Here is a 22,011-nt window from a genome sequence, read left to right on the forward strand (position 1 = left end):
AAAGAGAGAATTTGAGGAAGTCATGTTGGGAGAAAAGCATGATGTTCAGAGCAGTGAGGGATTCGTCGATGGTAGGTGGGATGAGGAAAAGGGCGAGGAAAGTGATGGGCAGCATGTGTGAAGGGTGTTTTGGAAAAGCTGAAGAGATTTTCGAATAGTTTTGGAGAGGTTTCACAGTGGGATATTGGAAGAATTCCGTGTGAAACCGATTTTCTTCTGCTTAAACTAAAAAGATATTTTTTTAAAGGGAGCATATCAGTATACTGTTTGCTCTAAAACTTTATGGTATGTAAATATTCAAACAGCTGTAACTTTTGAGTGAATTTTCTGATCAATTTGGTGTCTTCGGCAAAGTTGTAGGTATTGTTGAGGACAATTGAGAAAAAATAGGTACACGGAAATAAAATTGCAGATTTTTTTATCAACTCTTTTTTCACTAAAACTCAATTTCCCAAAATACGTATTTTTTGATATTCGAAATTTTTTTATATGTTTTAGGGGACAAAAATCCGCAACTTTTGAGCTATCGAGAAACATGGTCAAAAAATCTGCCGCCAAGTTATGAATTTTTGAAAAATAGTGATTTTTGGAAAAAAAAAATCCAAATTTCATGCAAAAACAAATTTGAAGTTATTTTTTAATGCAAAGTTGAATTTGCAATCGAAAACTACTCTACAATTTTTTTGATAAAGGGCTTCGTTTTCAAGATATAGCCACCGAAAGTTTGATTTTAGCAAAATATGTGCAGTTTTTCGATTTTTAAAAATAGTGACCATGAGCGACCATTTCTAAAAATATTTTTTTTGAAAAGTTCAGAAAATTTGCCTTAAAATTGTCTAAGAGACATTGAAGATTGGACCTCGGGTTTCTGAGATACAGCCGCTTTAAGAAAAAGAAACACGAAAATTGAAGTTTTCTATGTCTCACCAAAACAACCCACCATTTTCTAATGTCGATATCTCAGCAATTAATGGTCCGATTTTCAATGTTAATACATGAAACATTCGTAAAATTTTCCGATCTTTTCGAAAAAAATATTTTGAAAATAAAAAAATTAAGACTAACATTTTGAAAGGGCCAAACAATGAATATTACGCCCATTTAAAATGTCAGTCTTGATTTATTTTTTTTCAAAATATTTTTTTCGAAAAGATCGGAAAATTTCACGAATGTTTCATGTATTAACATTGAAAATCGGACCATTAGTTGCTGAGATATCGTCATTAGAAAATGGTGGGTTTGGTGAGACTTAGAAAACTTCAATTTTCGTGTTTCGGCTGCTGTATCTCAGCAACCCGAGGTCCATTCTTCAATGTCTCTTAGACAATTTTATAGCAAATTTTCTGAACTTTTCAAAAAAAATATTTTTAGAAATGGTCGCTCATGGTCACTATTTTCAAAAATCAAAAAACTGTAAATATTTTGCTAAAATCAAACTTTCGGTGGCTATATCTTGAAAACGAAGCCCTTTATCAAAAAAATTGTAGAGTAGTTTTCGATTGCAAATTCAATTTTGCATTAAAAATAACTTCAAATTTGTTTTTGCATGAAATTTGGATTTTTTTTCCAAAAATCACTATTTTTCAAAAAATCGTAACTTGGCGGCAGATTTTTTGACCATGTTTCTCGATAGCTCAAAAGTTGCGGATTTTAGTCCCATAAAACATATCAAAAAATCTCGAAAATCAAATAATACGTATTTTGGGAAAAAAAGTTGATAAAAAAATCTGCAATTTTTTTCCGTGTACCTATTTTTTCTCAATTGTCCTCAACAATACCTACAACTTTGCCGAAGACACCAAATTGATCAGAAAATTCACTCAAAAGTAACAGCTGTTTGAATATTAACATACCATTTTTGTATGGACAGCAGCCAAAATTGTATGGAGACTTGTATGGGTGAACCAATGACACAAAATAGCTTATTTGGTCACAGGGAAGGCCCCCACAAAGTTTGAGTCAAATAAAAAAAAAAAAACAAAAAATAAAAATGGTCGAAATCGGCCGATTTCGTAGAGAGTTGCTCATAAGTTTAATAAAAATGTTGATTTTGAAGGTAAAACCACTTTTTTCGAAAAATCATAGGTTTACGCTATTTGTTCATAGGTGGCGACAAGTGTCTTTTAGCTTTGCTGCAAATTCTCTATTAATAGTAAGGTAAATAGTAACAAACTATTTTTTTTGCGTAAAAAATTGTTTCATCAGAACTTGTTTTATTCCCTACCATACTTACCAAACTTCCTGTCCACTAAAATCCATTCTCGACTCGACAGACTGTTTAATTTTTTGCTTTTTATTAGCGGGTTTTTTTCCTTAAAGATGCTTTCAAAAACTTGAGTCAAGGCAGGCTTCCCGTTTCACCTTCAGAATAATAATTTTCTTCTGTTTTTAGGCATTTTGTATTTTTTTTTACGATTTTTTTTATTTCATGAGCATTTGCGATACCATTTGATGCACCAATATGGGATAAAAACCTGGAATTATTTATTTTTTTCAATAGACTGGAAACATTTCATGCATAAATTTTCGATTTCGGGGACTTTTAAAAATAAAATAAAAAGTCTCTTGCTACTCCAAAGTTCATGGTTTATTTTGTTTGTAAAATTAAATTAATTAATTTGCCTGCCTTTGTTTGCGAAAATGTCAGCCTGCATACATTTGGCTTTGTTTTCGAGTTTGACGCAAACTGTCAAACACCAAAAAGTGCGAGTTTGTTTGCCATAGTCTAATAGCTCCTTAAGAAAACAAACTGTTGAAAAGTGTCTTATTGAAAAATGTTTAGTTTAAAAGTCAAATTTGAGCATGAGCATGAGAGATAATGTTTAGTTTAAAAGTCAAATTTAGATCTTTTGTACGCAGTATAATGCAAATTGGATGGAGTTAGGAGGGAGTGCTTAACCTGCCAAACATACGAAAATTTCCCCTGATATTTTTATAAAGAACACCGATCAACAAAATTTCAGTTCGAGGAAATGCATGAATTTTGGAGTCCCTAGAAACTTACTAATGAAATAAATAAGAAATATATAAAAGTAGTTTTCATAAATTTGAGACCAACATTTTCATAAATTTTTAGATTTGAACATGACAAAACAAGACATTTTACAGAAAAATGGGGGAATTAAAATAAATTTTCATAAAGTTTTGAACGATTTTGTTTTCAATCGAAGTTCCTCCATTCTTAAAAAATGATGGCAAGTTTTTTTTCGATAGCCCATTGCAAACATATTTTTTCAAGGTCATATTCTTGACAAAATATGAAAAAGCATACATTTTAGACAATATTTACAGAATTACTTAAAAAAAACTTTTGTTTTAATTTTTTGTAAAATAAAGGTTAAATTGTTTTTCGACATAAAAGAAATCTGGAGTTTTTTTTTTAAAAGGTCCAATAAACCAAATTTCCAGTTTTTGCTTTTTGGGTGTTTTTGAAACCGCCTTGAATCAAGGGTATTAAAAACACCCAAAAATTGAAAATTTGGTTTATTGGACCTTTTCAAAAAAAAACTCCAGAAATGATATAAGAATTCCTATCATTGTCCAAATTTGCTTGAACGGTACTGTTTATATTTGGTTTTAAGCTTTTGCAGCTTTTGGTTGAAATGATTCTGAAATATTTCACACATCGAAACGCAAAAGCTCCAAGCCGTGTTGTTAAACCTACAATGTTGGTGGATTTTATTGAAATGTTTCATCAGTAAGATTTGTTATGTCATGTTGGTAAAATGTTTGGCGGGGTTTGACACTTCGTCGCCAAATGTCAGCCTGACATGTGTCGTTAATTTTTTGCGATGAAAGTTTTCCAATAAATCCACCAAAATTGTTAGTTTAACAATATTACTCCAATGTCGTGCACCGTGGGAAAAAAGTCGTTCAAGTTCGCACAATTTTAACAACTTTTGTTTTACAAAAACTTTACTTATTTGTTTTTTTTTTGTTTTTGCCTTTAGTTTGAAGTCCTGTTCTGCAACTTCTAATCGTTAGCTTTTGACAATGTTGTGTTTTTGTTTTGAATATTTTTTCAGTAAATTATTTGCAAAACTTTTTTGAATGTATTTTTTTTTCTAATGTGGAGCCTAATTTTTTTTGAGTATGACAAGATGTGACAGTAACTGTCAAAAACATTCAAAATATAAAAAAAAAAACAAACCATGAAATATCATCCTACACCGTTTGCGATCAATTTTACATTTTTGCCTTCCTCACCTCACTGAGGAAAGGCTATAAAATCACTCGAAAATGAAATTCTTAATTTGACCTCCTAGACCCACCTTCACGTATACATATCAGACTCAGAATTTGCACTGGTTTATCTCGGCACTGGCTCAACCGATTTTGTCTATTTTGGTCTCACTCGATCCGCCTTGGGGTCCCTTTAGTCGCTATTGGAAATTATTAAGTTTAGTAAAGTACTTCAAAAGTTATACTAAAAAAACGATTTTAACAAAAGTAAAAAAGATTGTAAAAAGGGTGGTTTTTGTAATAAAACCCACCATTTTTAGAAAGGTATTGAAGAGACCTTTCCAACGAGTTTGAAAGACTGTAGATCTGACAACCCTATCAAAATTTGTAAGCACATAAGTGCCCTATGAGGAAGGCACCAACCACCTGGATTAAGTTACGTTTTTTCAATGAAAATTTTAATGTTTAGTAATATGTTGTTTTGCCCCGTGATTTTTTGAGGAAATTTTGAAGGAGGGAATTGACAAAAACTTGAAATAAAATTTGCATTGGCATTTTTCAAGAAATAAACAATAGAAAATTGCATGCACATAACTGGAAAAAATATGTGATTAATAGTATTAAGGTATTTTTCCACAAACATAAAACTTGAAGATTTCATTTAAATCTCGCTTGATTTTTCAAAAGGTCTTATGTCCTTAGGAAACGCATGACGCTTTGTTTTAAAGTTATCTAGAAATAATAACACACATGAGACAGGATTATTTCGGATTTCGGTGCATTTGTACACGCTGAAAAAAAACACCAACCTTTAAATGTTTTACTTGAATTTTTATTGAAATATCTAGTTTTCTAGCAATACTTATAATGGTTGCACTGTTGTTTGTGGTTTTACTTTCTCTCTCATTCACCTGTTTCGCGATGAGATTCGGAATAACTCAGACATACGAACCGAACACCATCGGAAAAAAAATACAATTATAATCAAGTAAAGACGTTGAATTTACATTACTCTACGCACTGGCGTATCGGTGTGGGTTTGTGTATTGGTATTAAATAAATAGCTCTCAAAAAGAAAGTTTTCGATCAAATAAATAATGTTTCACTGGGTCAAACCTAGTCCTGGGGAGTTGTAAATTGTAGGTGAAATAAAGACTATAAAAAGCAAACAAAATATAAATACAAAATAATTTCTCGACTCCTTCCTTCTGTACGTCACCTCACAAATTTTGCACTCAAAATATTTCTCTATGTAAAATATAGTTAATGCTTAGGAAAATAACAACTGGAACGCTTTTTTTCTGATTTGATCGTTCCACCTTTTAAAACGTCGAACCTATTCGAACTACCTTCCTCTGTGTTAACGTAAGTTTGCGGAAATTTTGTCTTCTTCGATATTGCACGATTTTTTTTTGTGTAAGGGTAAGTGATGTGGTTCTTCTCTACAATTGTCTTTTTCTTTGTTTTTTTGGTGGTTCTATTGTTTGTTTTGTGTGGCTGATTGTGTTCTTTGGTCGTTTTAGCGTCTCTTCCATAATTATTACTAAGGGTTGGTTTGTCTTTCCATTATAACGTGAATCGATTACTGTGTTTACTACATTTTACCTTAGACATCAATGAAATGTTTCTCTACCGTTATGGGATGCTCAAAGAGGGTTACCGCGAGAGATGCTAAATTTTTGTTATAGTCGTTTTTTGTTCGCTTGGGTTCCGTTAAATTTGTCTGATTCGTGCTTTTCGCTATCCTTTTTAAGACCAGGATATTCACACGACAACAGCTTCCTTCCCGTGTCGATCAACGATTTTTTCTTGACGTTAAAGAGGCTCGTTAAACTACGAACGGAAAAATCCACCAAAATGTTGCGCGCATTTTTTTTTTTGCTTAAGGAAAATTGTGGTGGCTGGCGGTGGTGGTGGCTATGAATGGGTGAACGAGATGTCCTGACGTTCGACCCTAGACGTCGATGACGGCATCGTTCAGCTGGGTCGATTTCAGTTTTTCCTGCATCTGCGTCAGCATGTCCTGCATTCGTCGGATCTGAAATTGAAATGAATTGAAATTTTAGTTTATATCTAGAAATTCTTTGAACAAATAATTAAAAAAAAATATTTGCAAAATTACAATAATGCAACGCAATTTAAATTGAGCAATTCTCTACAAAATCGGCCGATTTCGACATTTTTTTGATTTGGCTCAAACTTTGTGGGGGCCTTCCCTATGACCAAAGAAGCCATTTTGTGTGATTGATTCACCCGTACAAGTCTTCATACAATTTTGTTTGCTGTCCCTAAAAAAATGGTACGTAAATATTCGAACATCTGTAAATTTTGTAGAAATTTTCTGATCGATTTGAAAAGTATATATTTTTAACCTAAAGAAAAAAAAGAGCACCGTTTAATTTTAACTGAAAAATTCCCGTTTTTCGATTTTTTTAAATAGTGTCCATGATTTTTCATTCCTGATTATTTTTTTCGCAAAATTTCAGAAAATTTTCAAAAAAATTTAAGACTAGACCTCAGGTTGCTAAAAACAGATAATTTTAAGATTTTTAAAATTTCTATTTTTTCCAAAAAACAAATTTTGGTTCAAATCAAGCTCAAATAATTCAGAATTTAGCTTTTTTGACACCTTTCTGTAAAATTTATAAACGTATAACGTTATTTTGAAGGTTATTAAACGATAAGGTTAACGTCCGGCGATAACGATAAGGTTATTGTTATCGTTATTTATACAAAAATTTTAAAGATAATGTTGTATATTTATAAGCATAAGTACTCGCAAATATAACAAAGAACCTTTTTTTCATAATACTAAATTTTTTATAATTTGCTAAATTTGATACCCAATACCCATATCTTATAATTTTGTAAAGATATTCACTACATTACAGTTTTTAGTGTCTAAAACTAAAATTTTCACAAACTACTATTGTTCAGAAAATACTTAATTTTTCTTTATTTGCAAAATTTTATAGAAACATTGCGAAATTTTGTAAATATTTTCAGATTTTTGTGTTTAATGCTCAACTTATCACAAAATTACGTATAGATTTGAAAATACTTAAATTTGCAGAACTTAATTCCCAATACATATATTGCAAAATTTGTAGGGATTTTCACTACTCTAAAATTTGTACTGTACAATACTCGACATTTTCACAAAACTACATATTTTCTTTTAAAATACTCAAAATTTCAGTATTATATAATATGGGTATCAAATGATCGGAAATTTTTCATACATTTCAATAGCAATAATATTTTTATGAAATATTCAAAATTTTCGCAAAACTACGTCTTTTTGAAAAAAATACTAAATTAAAATTATTGAGAATTTTTCATACATTTCAAAAGATTTTTTTTGGAAATTATTCAAAATTATCACAAAACTACTACTAATGAAAAATACAAGAAATTTCAGTTTTTATTATGTGGGCATCAAATAATCGGATTACAACAGTTTTAAACTGTTTTGAAAGTTCGTAGTTTTTTTGGAGTATTTTCAAAAAAGTGTGTTATTACTTTTGAAATATATCAATTTTTTTCGATCATTTGATACCCATATAATAAAAAACTTAAATTTTAAGTATTTTTAAAAAAATACGCAGCTTTGCGATTTGTTTTTTTCATATTTTAAACAATTTGTTTTATTACTTTCGAAATGTATGAAAAAATCCCGATCATTCGATACCCATATTGCTTTTTTTTATTTTTAGTATTTTCTTCGAAAATATGAAGTTTTGAAAAAATAGTATTTCACAAAAAATATTATTGCTATCGAAATGCATGAGACATTTCTGATTTTTTTATACTCATATTGGTAAATACTGAAAATTGAATATTTTTGCCAAAATAACGTATTTTTGTGAAATTTTGAGTATTTTACAAAAAATATTATTGCTATCGAAATGTTTCAATAATTTTCGATCATTTTGTTTTGTAATATTGTATGATACGGAAAATTTGAGTATTTTTGGAAAATACGTAGTTTTGTGATAATTTTGAGTATTTTCAAAAATGTGTGTTTTAACTTACGAAATCGTTGGAAAAATCCCGATCATTTGATACCCATATTCCAAAAATTTGATACCCATAATGTAGAAAACTTGATTTTAGAGTACTTTTCCGAAAATACGTGTTTTTCCAATTTTGAGTATTTTTTAAAATGTATGTTATGACTTTTGAAATGTATGAAAAATCCCGATGATTCGATACCCGTATAGCAGAAACAACAATGTTGAGTATTTTTAGGGAAACATTTCATTTTCAAAATACAAGAAACAATTGTGAAAAATACATATTTTTGAGAAAAATGTTCATGTAATTATAATTGCAATAGATTATAGCCGATGCAACTGAACGAATCATAACTGAGGCAATGCAAAACCGAGGCGTGCAACACCGGGGCATGACTGTATTAGTTATTTTTCATCAAAAACTCTATTGTTGCTAAAATATATTAAAAAAAAAACTTTGTGTTTTGGGAACCGCCATGAAATTAAAGTATTTTCAAAAATCAAAAAAACTGTATTTTGAGAACATTTGAGAATCATACACTACAAACAATGGTTTTATGAAATTTTATACAGCATTCATTTGATACCCATTTTATAATTAGGAAAATTTGAGTATCTAATAAAATAGAATTAGCCATTTTTTTGAGCACTAATATTTAAACTGTAAATATTTTCAAAAATATTTTTGTTTTATTTTTGATTGTTGAGCTTAAGTATGACCCCTAAACTACCCTAAAGTGATTTATAATTTTTAAATCCAAGATGGCGGCCAAAATGGCGTTGAGGAAACATTGAAGAAATGCATTTTTCAATTTTATAGGCAATCAACCATTCAAATTTGACTAAAATGGGGCAGAACTCAATGTTAAAAGTAAGAAAATAAAAAAAAAACATTATTTTGTTTTTTTTATGTAATTTGAATATCCGAAGTTGTATATAAACCTTTGGATAATCAAGTATGGACTGTATCAGGTTGATTGGTTGAAAAACCTGGAGGCTAATATGCAAAACAGGGGCCATTGCGCTTACCTCCTCCTCCTTCTGCTGCAGCAGCCGATCCGTCTCGTTGATGCTGTTGTTGGGCGTTTGCGTCTGCGGGTCATGGCTGGAAGCGATCGATTCCCGTTTCAGCTTGTTGCGCTCCCTCAGCGCATGCTGCGAGATCTGCGAAATGCACTGCGCCCGGAAGTTCTCGTAGTGCACGTCCCGCGTCGTATCTTTGAGGTCCTGCATGTGGGTTGAGATGAGCATGTTGCGCAGCTTGATCAGATCCGAGTGCTGCGGGTTTTCGGCTAGAAATTCAAGGTTTTGTTAAGATTATGATCGAAGACTTGTTAAAAGGTCTTACCGTCCACCACTCCCCACGGGTACTGACGGCCCCGAATCTTTTTGCCGGCGACCTCCAGGATGATGTTACTTCCAACCACGGCAAACGGAATGCTCGCTTTCAGCTCGCGGTCCTGCTGCTTGAACTCCTCGTCCTCGTCGGAGTCGCAGTCCGGAAACTGGTAGATCTGGATCCCGTTCGCTTCGATGTCCTCGAGGACGCGCGTCTTCAGCTTTTGCACTTCGGTCGTGGTCAGTGTGTCCGCCTTGCCGATCACCAGCACGATGTTAACTTTTTTGTGCATCCGCCGCATCAGGTCCATGTCCAGCTGACGGAGTCTGCAACGAAAACATCATCAATCCCGGAATTCCAAACCTTCCAACCTCCCTCATGCCCTTACCCATGTCCCCACGGTGGTATAAAGTACAGCAAACAGTGCACCCGATTGTCCTGGATGTTCCGCCGGTTCAGCCCGCTCTCGTCGGTAAAGTACTGCCGGAACTGCTCGTCAATGTACTGCGTACACACCCGCCAACTGTCCTCGCAGTTGATCGAGTCCCCAAAGCCGGGCGTGTCCACGATCGTCAGTCTCAGCTTGACCCCCTTCTCCTCAATGTCCAGCGTCTTTTTGTCGATCTTGGTCGTCTTCTCGATGCGCTCCTCGGCGTACGGCACCGACCGCGCCCCGTACAGATCCGTCAGGAACAGGCTGTTGACCAGCGTGGACTTGCCGAGCCCACTCTCGCCGCACACCATCAGCGTGAACTCGAAGCCGCGCTTCACCGACTTTCGGTGCACCTGTTCGGCCAGGGTGGCGAAGCCGATGTAGTCGCGTTCGGCTGGAATGAAACAGGAAAAAAAGATTGATATGTCAGAATAACATTTTTTTCCAAATATTATTCGTAGTCTTTTGGGACCAATACTATAACTTGTAATGAAGCCCAATCACTTTGTTATTAAACATTTAGGATTGATTATGTTATTTAGTGTTTTCTAATTTTCTTTCAATGATTTTAAGCGACTTTGAAAATTGAGCAAAAACTGATGATAATCTAATAACTCCGTTTTCTGTATTGATTTTTGATGCTAGATGTTATAAACCTCTTTACAAATGTCATCTGGATCCACTTTCATCACAATTTGTAGTGATTTGAAAGATCATTTTTAATTTGTCTCAAAGCTCGAAGAAAGAGTTTTCATGAAAAAAAAGGTTTTGATATTTTGCCTTCGTTTTTTGCAAATAACTTTTTAACCATCTTCTACTACTTTTTATCATCTCATGTTACAAGCATTGTGCCGTTTTCGAAATACATGAATTTTGTCGGTGATTAGCGATCATATTTCATTTAAAGTAATTTCGTGAAATGAACTTATTTTTAAACCAATCATAGACACTAAAACCACTTCCCTTTTGTATAATGTACTGCAAAAAGCTGTATTTAATAAAAAAAAAACTCAGATTTTCATTACGGGTATAAAACGGCGTAAATTTTTGAATGAATTCTCACAATATTAGAGTGTTTAATGTGAAATACTTAATTTTCTCAAAAATCTAAAAAAAAAAACAAAATTTTAAAATTTTCGTTTTTGGTTACGAATCAAACAATTTGAAATTGTTTATGAATTTTGACTTCAGTTTTAAGTTCAAAATATTAAAAATCAAAATCTATATTTTCTAAACACTGTATTGTGAGAATGTTTTAGTATCATCAAATATTACAAAATTTTGTAAAAACATTACTTTAAATACTTAAATTTTCTGAGAATCTATTCAAGGTTATCCATAAGTAGGCTTAGTGATTTTTCACGCTCAAAAATAGCAATTTTCACGGGAGCCATAATTCAAAAACAACAAATATCACGGAAACTTCACGGAACATGAAAAATGGTTAAATAACCATGAAAATCATGTGTTTTTGATTACAGAAGGTACATAAAGTACATTTAATAATTTAACTTAAATTATTTTTCAGTCAACTTTTGAAAATTTTCACCAATTTTTTACGTCATACGTGAAGTTGAATCACGTGCTTATTTTTGTAATGATTTTTTTTATTTAAACATATTCGCTTTATAAAGTTGAAAAGATGTTTTAGTTAACTTTTATTTATTCTTTTTTCCATTTAATTGAATTCCAAATAAAGACAAGATATAAAAGTCTTGCCCAGCTCAAATAATTTATTTAACTTGAATATTCGTCATTTATAAAAAAATATAGCCCAATAAAAATCTAGATTTTTTTTATTCCAATTAACTATATGACCTTTACAAAAACAATACATGCAATTTATTAGTTTTAATTTTTCCCTTCACAATCAAATCAATCAATCGAATCAATGGAATTCAATCAAATTAAGAGATGAAAATAAAATCCGCTGGAAAATCTATTTTTTTTGAAACCATTAAATTCACGGAATTCTAATGAATCAAATTTCGCGAAAATTTCACGGGACTCGAAAAACATAAATATTTTAAGAAGCTTTGGTTTTTTAGATTAAAAATTATAATATGAAGTGAAATTCATAGAATCTGAAGTCTAATAAGTCTATTTTAAATACTTTTACCTTCAACATAAAATGGTAGTCAAACTACATTAAAAATTCTCCCTTAGGCTCTTTTTAATATGCTAAAATGGCATTTTGGGCGCCCTGGGGCTTCCTGAGAGGCGCTTTATCTCTTTCAAGAAGGCGCAGCACAAATCGGCAACTTGGCAAATTTGCAAAATGAAAAGTTTCTCTTGGGCCCTGCTGAGGGCGCCAAATTGTTTAATTTCACAAGATTTTTAAATATCATTCGAAAATAAATTTAAAAAAAAACTTCATATGAAAAATATTTTGAGCAAGCTCCCAAGTTAATTGTAAAAAAGTCCTTTTGAAAAAAGTTTATATCACGATGTTCAATTGAAAACATATTTTTTTTGTTGTTTTTAGGCTCTAAAAACTGAAATATCACGAAATTTTTGTATTACCTCTAAGAATTAACGATGGCCTTGAAACGTGCTTGGAAATTGTTAAAAAATCAAAAAAAAAAAAAATTGCTCTCTGTTTAACAAAACCAATTGGGCGTCATCCATAAAGTACGTCACGCTCTAGGGGGGGAGGGGGGGTTGTCGCAAGCGTGACAAAGAGTGACAAGGGGGGGAAGGGGGGTCCGTGAGACTGTGACGTCACGCTAGACTATTTCTTGAATACTGAAAATTCAGTCTTAAAATATATTTTAAAAAAGTTTAAAAGAGTAATGTTTCATAAACTATATTCATAAAAAAACACGATACAAGGTTTTAAGAAACAGACTTTTTGATAATTGATTTAAATGTTTAAATCATATTTTGAAAAAAATAATCAACACACAACCTGCAATAATTAACTTCCTCGATTGAACTCCAAATAAAAATGTAATCCTACAATTATAAATCGTGCCACATGGATTTCTATCCAGATGACATTTTGAAAATTTAATCTAGATTGTACAAAAATCAAAATGGGGGTCCGACAAAGAGTGACGTACTTTTCGAGGGGGGGTCAGAGCCAGCGTGACAAAGTGTGACATAGGGGGGAGGGGGGGTTAATTTTGGCCGATTTTAGCGTGACATACTTTATGGATGACGCCTTGGTATCAATACAATCTCTTTGCATATTTTATTATCTGACTTCATAATGAGTAAGAGTTAATCTGTGAACCATAAAATCATAAAAAAGTGGAAAATTCGAAAAAAATTACATTTGATACAAAAACATACAAAAATGTATTTTGGTAAACATCCAAAATCATTTAAAATGGCAAACAAACATGAGAAAAGTAAAATTTCTTCCCATAGAATTGTTTTTCCTTTTGAAAGAATTTCGTTCACACAGCAAATTCATAGTTTTTCTTCCAAACGAATAGTTTTCGCGCTATTCCTCAAAAAAAGTATACCGTTATTTACATAAAAAACTCCAATTATTTTTAACATGCTTTAGCTTGGATTTTAATCTCCTGTTTTGAAGCCCATATAAAAAAATTATAAATATAAAAAAAAGTTTTTTATAGTTCAACTCTACAGTGTTATATTATCATATCGGAAATCATTTTCTGTCAGCGTACCCAGCGAGTTGTTGGGCACGCGATAATAATAAAAAAAAATCTGGATTATTTCAGATTGAGGTTTGGATTCTTCTTTCTATCGATTAGTAAATTAACGGCAATTGTCTTTTCATGCCACCACGCAAAAGGTGACAATCAATTTCCATAATTCATAAGCCCGGTTTCCTAATTATGCCAATATGCCACGACTGACAAACGAATGTCCCAGTTGCTTCCGTTCTACCTCCTTCTGAAAAAATGGGATACGAATACTAAAATATGGCTCGCGCTGTCTATCAGCCGTCAATGCATCGCGTCTAGTGTTCGATTCAGACACGATTGAATTCACGTAAGCAAAACTTGATTCACGTCACTTGCATGTCACACTTTTAAAACTTTTTCTGGTAGTAAATTGCGATGTTCGAATTTTATTATATTTTTAATCAATTTGAGTTTCGGTTTAATTTCGAAGTTTAAAAACAAAAACAATGAAAATTAAACAAGACTGAAAATGAAGAATTTCAAATCATCAATAGAAAAAAACGATAAAATCGTAACACCCCTGTCGCCGGCGTAATTTGAGTTGTGTTCGCTGGCTCCAAACAACCAGTCAACCGGCTAGGCAGGGCTAGACAGTAGTATCGCCTGTTGTTCGGTGTGTAGCTGTGTTGTCGGTGCCAACTCCTAGTGGCCCCTAGCCCTAGCCCTCCCAGGGGCTATCACGACGACGACGCCTCTATCAGGTGTGAATTGATACCAAACCGGCAACGCCTAGTCGTAATGCAAATATGATCGCATATCGCAAAAAGCGACGACGACATCGCCTATTGGGCAACAAGCGCTCTCCAGCTGGCTGCACAGAACCAAACACCAGCCATCGGATACCTCGGAACACGGGTTTTTGGATTGGTTTCTCCAGCTGGGTGAAGAGGGGGGGAGGCGAGGGTTCGAAGTGTGACGGGTATTGTATGGCACTTCCTGGACACCTGTTTTCGTTTTTGCTGGGGTTTGTCGGGGTGGGCTATTGAACTTTAAAAATTAAGTTTTATTTAATCTTGGAAAAATTGTTCGGCGGTGTAGATGAAAGTTAAACTTTCAGATTATAACTTAAAAGCATATAAAATACATTAATTTAAAAAAAAGCAAAAACAAAACAGGAGAAGAAAATAATTTCATTGAACTGAAGTTTTTTAAAACGCGAAGACAACAAAAATTACTGAATTGAAAAATAAATTTAGAAAAATGGATGTGCGTCAAATAGGTCAAATGCCAAATGGTCGAATGAACAAAACGGTCGAAAGTGGACAAAAGGTCGAATGTGAAAAAAATATACAGAGCAGAAATAGTCAAACTTCTAAAATATTTAGTTCTTTTTTAGGAAAAGGTACAACTTTACTCTAAAATATGTTGTAAGTTATCATTCTTATTTAAAAAAATGTTCTTGATTGTCGTAATATTTTTGTCAGTTTTGCCATTCTTTAAAACATGAGCAGTTCTTTTAGCAGAGAAAGTCTGACTTCTAAAAATATATGAGAGATTTTCCATTCTTTAAACTCTTGATAATTTATATATTTTGGACACTTTTTCTTTTGAACAGTTCCAAAAAAGGAGAAAAAGTCTTACTGTTTAAGGGGTTACATACATGTAAATCGGCAAACATGTCAAGGGTTGGTATTGGCACACACGCAAACTTTTTTTAAATTTGTTTTCAGGAATTTAACATAAACATTTTTAACTATTATCAACATAAATTTGAAGACATTTGGTTGCATCATTGCCGCCTAGCTATTTGAAGTTAGCAGTTTCAAAAAACGGGTGCCACGATATCTCAACACTGCTTCGACCAAAACGGCTCAAAATTTTTGTGAAGACTAATTAAACCGGTCCCATGTGCATGACGAAGGCCGATTTTCAAAAAGTTAATTTTAAAAAAAGATAAAAATATTTGTATTTTTTAAAAAAGCAAAATTAAAAAATCGGGCTTCGTCATGCACACGGAATATGTCTTGAAAGTCTTCACCCCAAATTTCAGCCAATTTGGTCCATCCAATCTCGAGATATCGTGGCACCCGTAAATCAACTCGGTGTTCCGAGAAAAACGTTCACAAAGTTTGACAGTCCGCTTTGCGCATGGCAGAACTTTATACTTAAATCGTCTTCTACTCACTTAAAACATTACATATCTTCATGAAACTTTCAGGAGTGATTGGAATTCATCTTTTTAAAGGATTTAATAAATATTAGGAAATATGAAAAATTTAGATTTTCCACATGTATGTAACCCCTTAAATATGTTAGCAAGTTTTCTATTCTATAAATGATTTCTTGATGATCGTAAAAGTCCTTTTTAAAAAATCTTACTTCTAAAATATTTTATTTTCTAAAGTCTATGTCACAAAATGTTAAAAAATATCGTCAAAAATCCGTGCGCAATGTTTTATTTTATTTTTTTATTTGTTGAATATTTCGAAAACCGTTCAAAACACCTTTTCATAGCTGTTTTTGTTAATGTTTGCTTTGAGGCTAATTTTAACACATTTTTTTTTGTAAAAATATTACAAAAAAAAACTGCCAACCTTTCGTCCTTTTCACATTTTGTCCATTTGACCTTTCTTTTGACGTTTTGTCAATTAGACCTTTTGCTCAATTTCGACATATCTCAAAATCCTGTTAGGCCGTTGCAAAAATACAAAAAAAAATATAATAATGCTAATTAAGAGCCACGGTTTAAACATTTGAATGAAAAAAAGTGTTTTTAAATGCAGCTGTCCAGTTGTTTTGCAATCATTCGTTTCCAAAATAACGTCATGATTCGAATTCCCGGACGCTTCGAAACCCGGATACCTCATCTTGTTTTATCAATTATTTGGATATAAGTACGCATTATGAATGACAAAAATGGGTTATTTGATGAATTCTAACATAAACTTTCATTTAAATTTCATTTAAAGTTTGAACGCTGTAGTTCATGCCAAAACAATTAAATAAAATAAAATTATAAGTTTACCAAAAATGCGAAACATTTCACGTGAAATATTTCATAGGCGTCCGAAGCACCGGGAAGGCAAAGCAGAAATTTATGGTTTTGATTTGCGAAGCACAACAAGTCATTTTAACTTTCAAATTTTGATGAAATTTTTTTTGAAAATACATGTTTTGCATGCATTCTCGTAAAACTGACTGTTAGTACTACATCCTGATGATATTTCTTCATTTCCGACTTATTACATGTTTTTTTTGTCAGCTATGACAAGTTTTTGTCAGCAATAATAAGTGTCCGGATTTCGAATCATGACGTTAATTTTAAGCGAACCCAAACATGCTAAAGATGATTCACAAAGTAGGAAAATGCATTTTTGGTTGTTTACAGTTGATAAGACTTATATTTTCATGAAAATATTGGAGTATCTTGAAAAAAAAAAAAATCCCCCAGATTTTTAGAACAGTTTTGAAGGGGGGGTCATGATTTGCATAAACTTTGAAAAATATTTGCAACGGCCTTTTTGTCTATGTTACTTAAAACATTCTGAAAAATTATAAAAAAACATATTATCGGCTCTGAGCACTTTGGTCCCGAGACCTTCAATCTTCGAACAAAGTTTATACTTGATCTGTCAGTTTTTTCTTTTTCTTTTTAAAATGTCTTAATTTTTTTATTAAAAACCCAAAAAATATCTATCTTTTGAAATGTAGCGAGCTAAAATTGGTTCATCCGTTCCGAAGTTATTATTTTTCGAAAAAAATGTTTTTTTTTTTATATTTAAAAAACGCATTTTTTACCACATTATTTTGGATAGGACCACCCTAATAGCCAAACAAAAATAAGGGTCTGATGATTTTGGCAAGAGTTTTCTTATGTCAAATTTGAGCCAAATCGAAGCCATTTTTTGTTTTTGTTTTGTTTTTAAATTCCAGAGAATCGCAATTATATCCTTGTATTCTTGCATTTTCTTGAAAAACCCGGGATTCTAGTAAATTTCAAACGATCAATTATTAAAAAAAATATTTGGATTTCAAAGAGTACTTAATGATTTAAGAATAAACACATTTTTTATGCATCTTTTTATCTTTAAAACGTTTAAATGTTTTTATTTTTTAATTCGTAGTACACACCTAGACTTTTTTACTGAGTGCGGTAAAGTTTACAAAACTTTCAACTGCTTAACAGTTCGGTAAACTGAAAACTTCCGAATTCGGTAAAAACTTATCAAAATTCGATAATGAACTTAATTATTGATACTCGGTAAAACTTTGTTCATTTTGACAGATGGTTTACCGATCTAAACTTCACCGATTTCTCCACTAACGAATTCGGTAAAAGAAGTCTCAGTTTGTATCCACTTCATAAAATATTATTATCAAACAGCTCCCTTTTGATTTGTCTAATCATTCTGAATTTATCGAAAAATATGTCGGTATTGAAAATGTTCAGACCAAAAAAAAAAATTTCGCCCAATTATTTTTGAAACGTTTCTATGAATTATTTTTTTAGAAGAAATATTTAACCCTCTGATTTAAAAAAAAAAAACATAAATATCCAAAATCAAAGTAATCAATAGATATTTAAAGAACACTGTTTACTTCTTGAACCTACACCCAAAGTTAAAGAACGAGGGAATAGTCCTCACGTAAAGAAACGTGAGGAAAGTGCTATATTGCGAGAGTATAGTCCTCTCACGTGTTCATTCGTTCATTGGAACAGTTCATCCTATGAGTGGCTTATATGGACAAACGACCGCAACTTAGTCACCGAACCATGGTGGCCCATACGGCAAAGGCACGGTTCAATAAGCCGAAGGTCTTGGGTTCGAGTCTCGGTACCGGTACTTTTTTTTGGTTAGATGAACTTTTTTGGAAAATGAATCATGAGTAAAGTACTCTCGGTAATTTCGGGATTTATCCTCTCCGTCCGCACACAGTACCATTTTACTACCGAATCGTGCTCTTTATCCTCTCGTATGCCGATGCCCAGTTCTGGGTGTAACATTTCTGAATAAATTACTTCCTCACTTCCTTACATAACTGTACGCAGTGCCCGTAGCGTATTCAATTAACTTTCAGAAGCAGGTAATGCAAAGCGCTTAAAAGGTGCCACGTCGTGCCCTTAATTAGGTGCAAAACGATGTCAAATGTTGTCAAAGCACGGAAAAAAACTCTCTAAAACGGATTGCAATATTGAACCCAAAGTTCATCATACTCACCAGCCATGTTTTGTTTTGCTGCCAACTCCTGCCTCTCTCCTTACTCCTTGCGTTTGAAGTTTTTTTTTATTTACGTTGCCAGCTCGGTGCCTATCCCAATTCCTTGCTTCGAGAAGTGGAAAATGCTGCTGCTGCTGTCGTCCCTCCCCTAATTCGATTTGCCCACAACGTCCAGACAGACTGTCGACACTGTGTTTTGTTGCTTCTTTCTTCCGTTTGAATCCTTGGGCTTGAAATTTCGATCTACGAAACACCAACTCACTTTCTTCCGTAATACGAACCCCGGGCTGGGTTTTCACTTTTCACGACATTTTCTGCTCGCTTTGGACCTGCGGAAACAACACAAAATATCACACCTTTAATTGTTTTGTTCGGGGAAAATTTATGTTTTATCACACAAGGAGGCAGTCGAAAACTGCTGGAAAATAGAACGCACACACACCTTAACCGTTCGATTGCTCTTTGGGCACTGACTCTGGGATAAAAATCGGACAGTCTTGATTTTGATATCAATTCGAGAGTAACGTTTGAAAATGGTCTAATTGTTAAATGCCTTTTTATTCGTGTTTCATCATCGATCGTCAAAATTATTCTGAAAATCCAACTTTAAATTACCTTTAAGCCCTTTTCAAACCTTTCGCCACTAAAATACCACCTATACCAAGCCAAAAAAGTGTCTCTCTCGTTGGTTTCGCGGGATTTGTTTTTATATCACACACAGTGGGCCTGGCCACGCGACTGCGCGCACGTGTCACGCTCTCCTCCTGGGTGACGACCCTCTCCCATTTGATTCGCGTCCCCTCGCGTATAGTTTCGGATCTCCTTCTTATCCAGGAGTGTGTGCGATGTTTTGACGCACGACGCTGGGGTGGTTCTGTGGTGGTGCGGTGACAGTTGTGAGAGGGTTGGTTAGGGTGATTATTATTAAAGTTTTGTTTTTTTATGCTGTGATCTAGTATGGCGTTGCAAATATTGAAAATTACTCCCATAAAAGTGCTGAAATGAACTTTTTTCAGCACTCTTACTAGAAAGTGTTGCTTTTCCACACTATTGGTGGCGAATTGAAAATGTGCAATTTAAAGTAAACCAATTTTCATCAATTTTGACCAAAAGTCATCACAGAGTCATGACATTTAAAAATTATGATCTTGAGCAATTCTCTATCAAAACCGGAAATGGGTTTTATTTGTATTTTTTTTATTTGGCTCAAATTTTGTGGGGCCCTTCCCTATGACCAAAGAAGATATTTTGTGTCATTGGTTCACCCTTACAACTTTGGCAGCTGTCCATACAAAAATGGTACGCAGATATTCAAAGAGCTGTAACTTTTTAGTGAATTTTCTGATCAATTTGGTGTCTTGGGCAAAGTTATAGGTATTTTTGAGGACTATTGAGAAAAAATAGGGACACGGAAAAAATGCCGATTTTTTATTAATTTTTCTTTTCACAATAACTCAATTTCTCAAAATATGTTTTTTTTTATTTTCGAGGTTTTTTTTTTTTTAAATGTTTTAGAGGACAAAAATTCGAAACTTTTGAGTCACTTCAATTTTTCTGTGTCTTTTTCTTTAATCCGCTGTACCTCAGCAAGCAAAGGTCCAATCTGTAAAGTACTTTTCGATTGCAAATTCAATTGCACATAAAAAACAAGTCAAATTTTTTTGCGTGATTGTTTTTTTCAAAAATCACTGTTTTTTTAATGTATAACTCGATGGAAGATTTTTTTTATCATACTTCTCTATGGCTCGAAAGTTGCGAATTTGTCCCCTAAAACATATCAAAAAAATCTCGAAATTCCAAAAATATCTGTTTTAGGAAATTGACTTTTTGTGAAAAAAGTTAATAAAAAAATCGGCAATTTTTTTCCGTGTACCTCAACAATTCCTACAACTTTGCCCAAGACACCAAATTGATCAGAAAATTCACTCAAAGTTACAGCTGTACGTACCATTTTTGTATGGTCAGCTGCCAAAACTGTATGGAGACTTGTAGAGAAGGGTCCCACAAAGTTTGAGCCGAATCAAAAAATACAAAAAAATAACAATGGTCAAAATCGCCCAATTTCGTAGAGAATTGCTCTGTTGGTTTAATCAAGAGTTACAAAATAATGCCACTAACCGAAGATTTAGAAAATTCTGTTTGAAAGTTTTTAGAAAAGTTTTAGAAAAAAAAATTATATAGCAATTAATTGGCAATTACATTGAGTTTCAGTTATGCCATCTTGGATTTTTTTTAAAACAAATTAAGGGACACGCCAAATTTGTGATGACGTTTCAATTTTTCATTTAAGAAAATTCCAATATTCTCTTCATTCATTTTTCTAAAGGAATCAGCTCAGAAACGAACAAAACACATTTTTTTTTTTAAATTTGTGATATTTTTTTTTGAAGTAAGGCAAACTAGAGAGCCTGTATGGAGAGGTGAAATATTATTTTTGGGGTTTCAATCGAGCTGTCAAGACATGGAACCATATTATTGAAGGTTATGGTTTTATTTTAATATGAAAATCTCGGAAAAAAATACAAATAATTGGCAGCAAAAAAAAAATCTTATCAACCACACCGAATTGTAAAACGTAAATAAATCCACTTAGTCGAATTGCTTGCCTTAGAGAGCCTATACGAAGAGATGAAATATCTCTCGGGGTTCCAGTTTAACTGCCGAATCATGGTTCCAATCAAGCGACAAGGCCTTTCAAGGATTAGGTTGGAATCACCTTCAATTATTTTAAATATATAAAAAAACATTTTCAAAAATATTTTCCCAAAATTTGCAATGATAAAAAATTTGTTCTTTAATTCAATTTGTTTAAAAAGGGGATTGTCACTTGATAAGAACCCTGATTTGACAGTTTAACTGGAACCCCGCATGAATAGGTTGTTAACGATTAAGGCTCGTTAACGATAGTTCTATCGATATCGTTATCGTCATTTCAATAATTCATAACTCATTTTTAATTTTGACCTAAAATTGACTTAGTTCATCCATGCTTTCACTAAAAATATTCTTTTTTTTTTGAAAATATAGTAAGTATTAATGAAAAATACTGATTTTTTTTCACAAAATACCGTATTTTTCGAAAGTACTAAAATTTTCATAATTTGCAATATGAGTACTAAACGAAGCGATATTTTGTATGCGTTCTCATTTTTTTGGATTTTTTTTTGGCAAAAATTAAAATTTTCACAATATACCTTTTTTTTGAAAATATTCAAATTTTCAA

The 22,011-nt window shown here is 32.8% G+C and overlaps 1 protein-coding gene across 3 annotated transcripts in view; it reads right to left on the reverse strand.

Annotated features, from left to right (window-relative positions):
* Positions 1 to 4,992: 4,992 nt before the first annotated feature.
* Positions 4,993 to 22,011, reverse strand: part of LOC6045637 (septin-4) — a 30,708-nt gene continuing 13,689 nt past the window's right edge. For 2 of the 3 annotated variants that reach the window (XM_038248121.1, XM_038248120.1), the window contains exons 2-6: positions 18,789 to 19,117; positions 9,926 to 10,364; positions 9,547 to 9,863; positions 9,228 to 9,490; positions 4,993 to 6,220 (exon numbers count right to left, since the gene is read on the reverse strand). In XM_038248121.1, coding sequence (XP_038104049.1) covers positions 6,137 to 6,220; positions 9,228 to 9,490; positions 9,547 to 9,863; positions 9,926 to 10,364; positions 18,789 to 18,795 — 1,110 coding nt within the window. In that variant the 5' untranslated portion in view covers positions 18,796 to 19,117 and the 3' untranslated portion in view covers positions 4,993 to 6,136. Of the gene's footprint in view, positions 6,221 to 9,227; positions 9,491 to 9,546; positions 9,864 to 9,925; positions 10,365 to 18,788; positions 19,118 to 19,230; positions 19,337 to 22,011 lie in introns of those variants that run through there. The other variant, XM_038248119.1, reaches the window with a different exon arrangement.

Source organism: Culex quinquefasciatus, chromosome 1, assembly GCF_015732765.1.
Source record: "Culex quinquefasciatus strain JHB chromosome 1, VPISU_Cqui_1.0_pri_paternal, whole genome shotgun sequence".
Taxonomy (NCBI): Eukaryota; Metazoa; Arthropoda; class Insecta; order Diptera; family Culicidae; genus Culex; species Culex quinquefasciatus.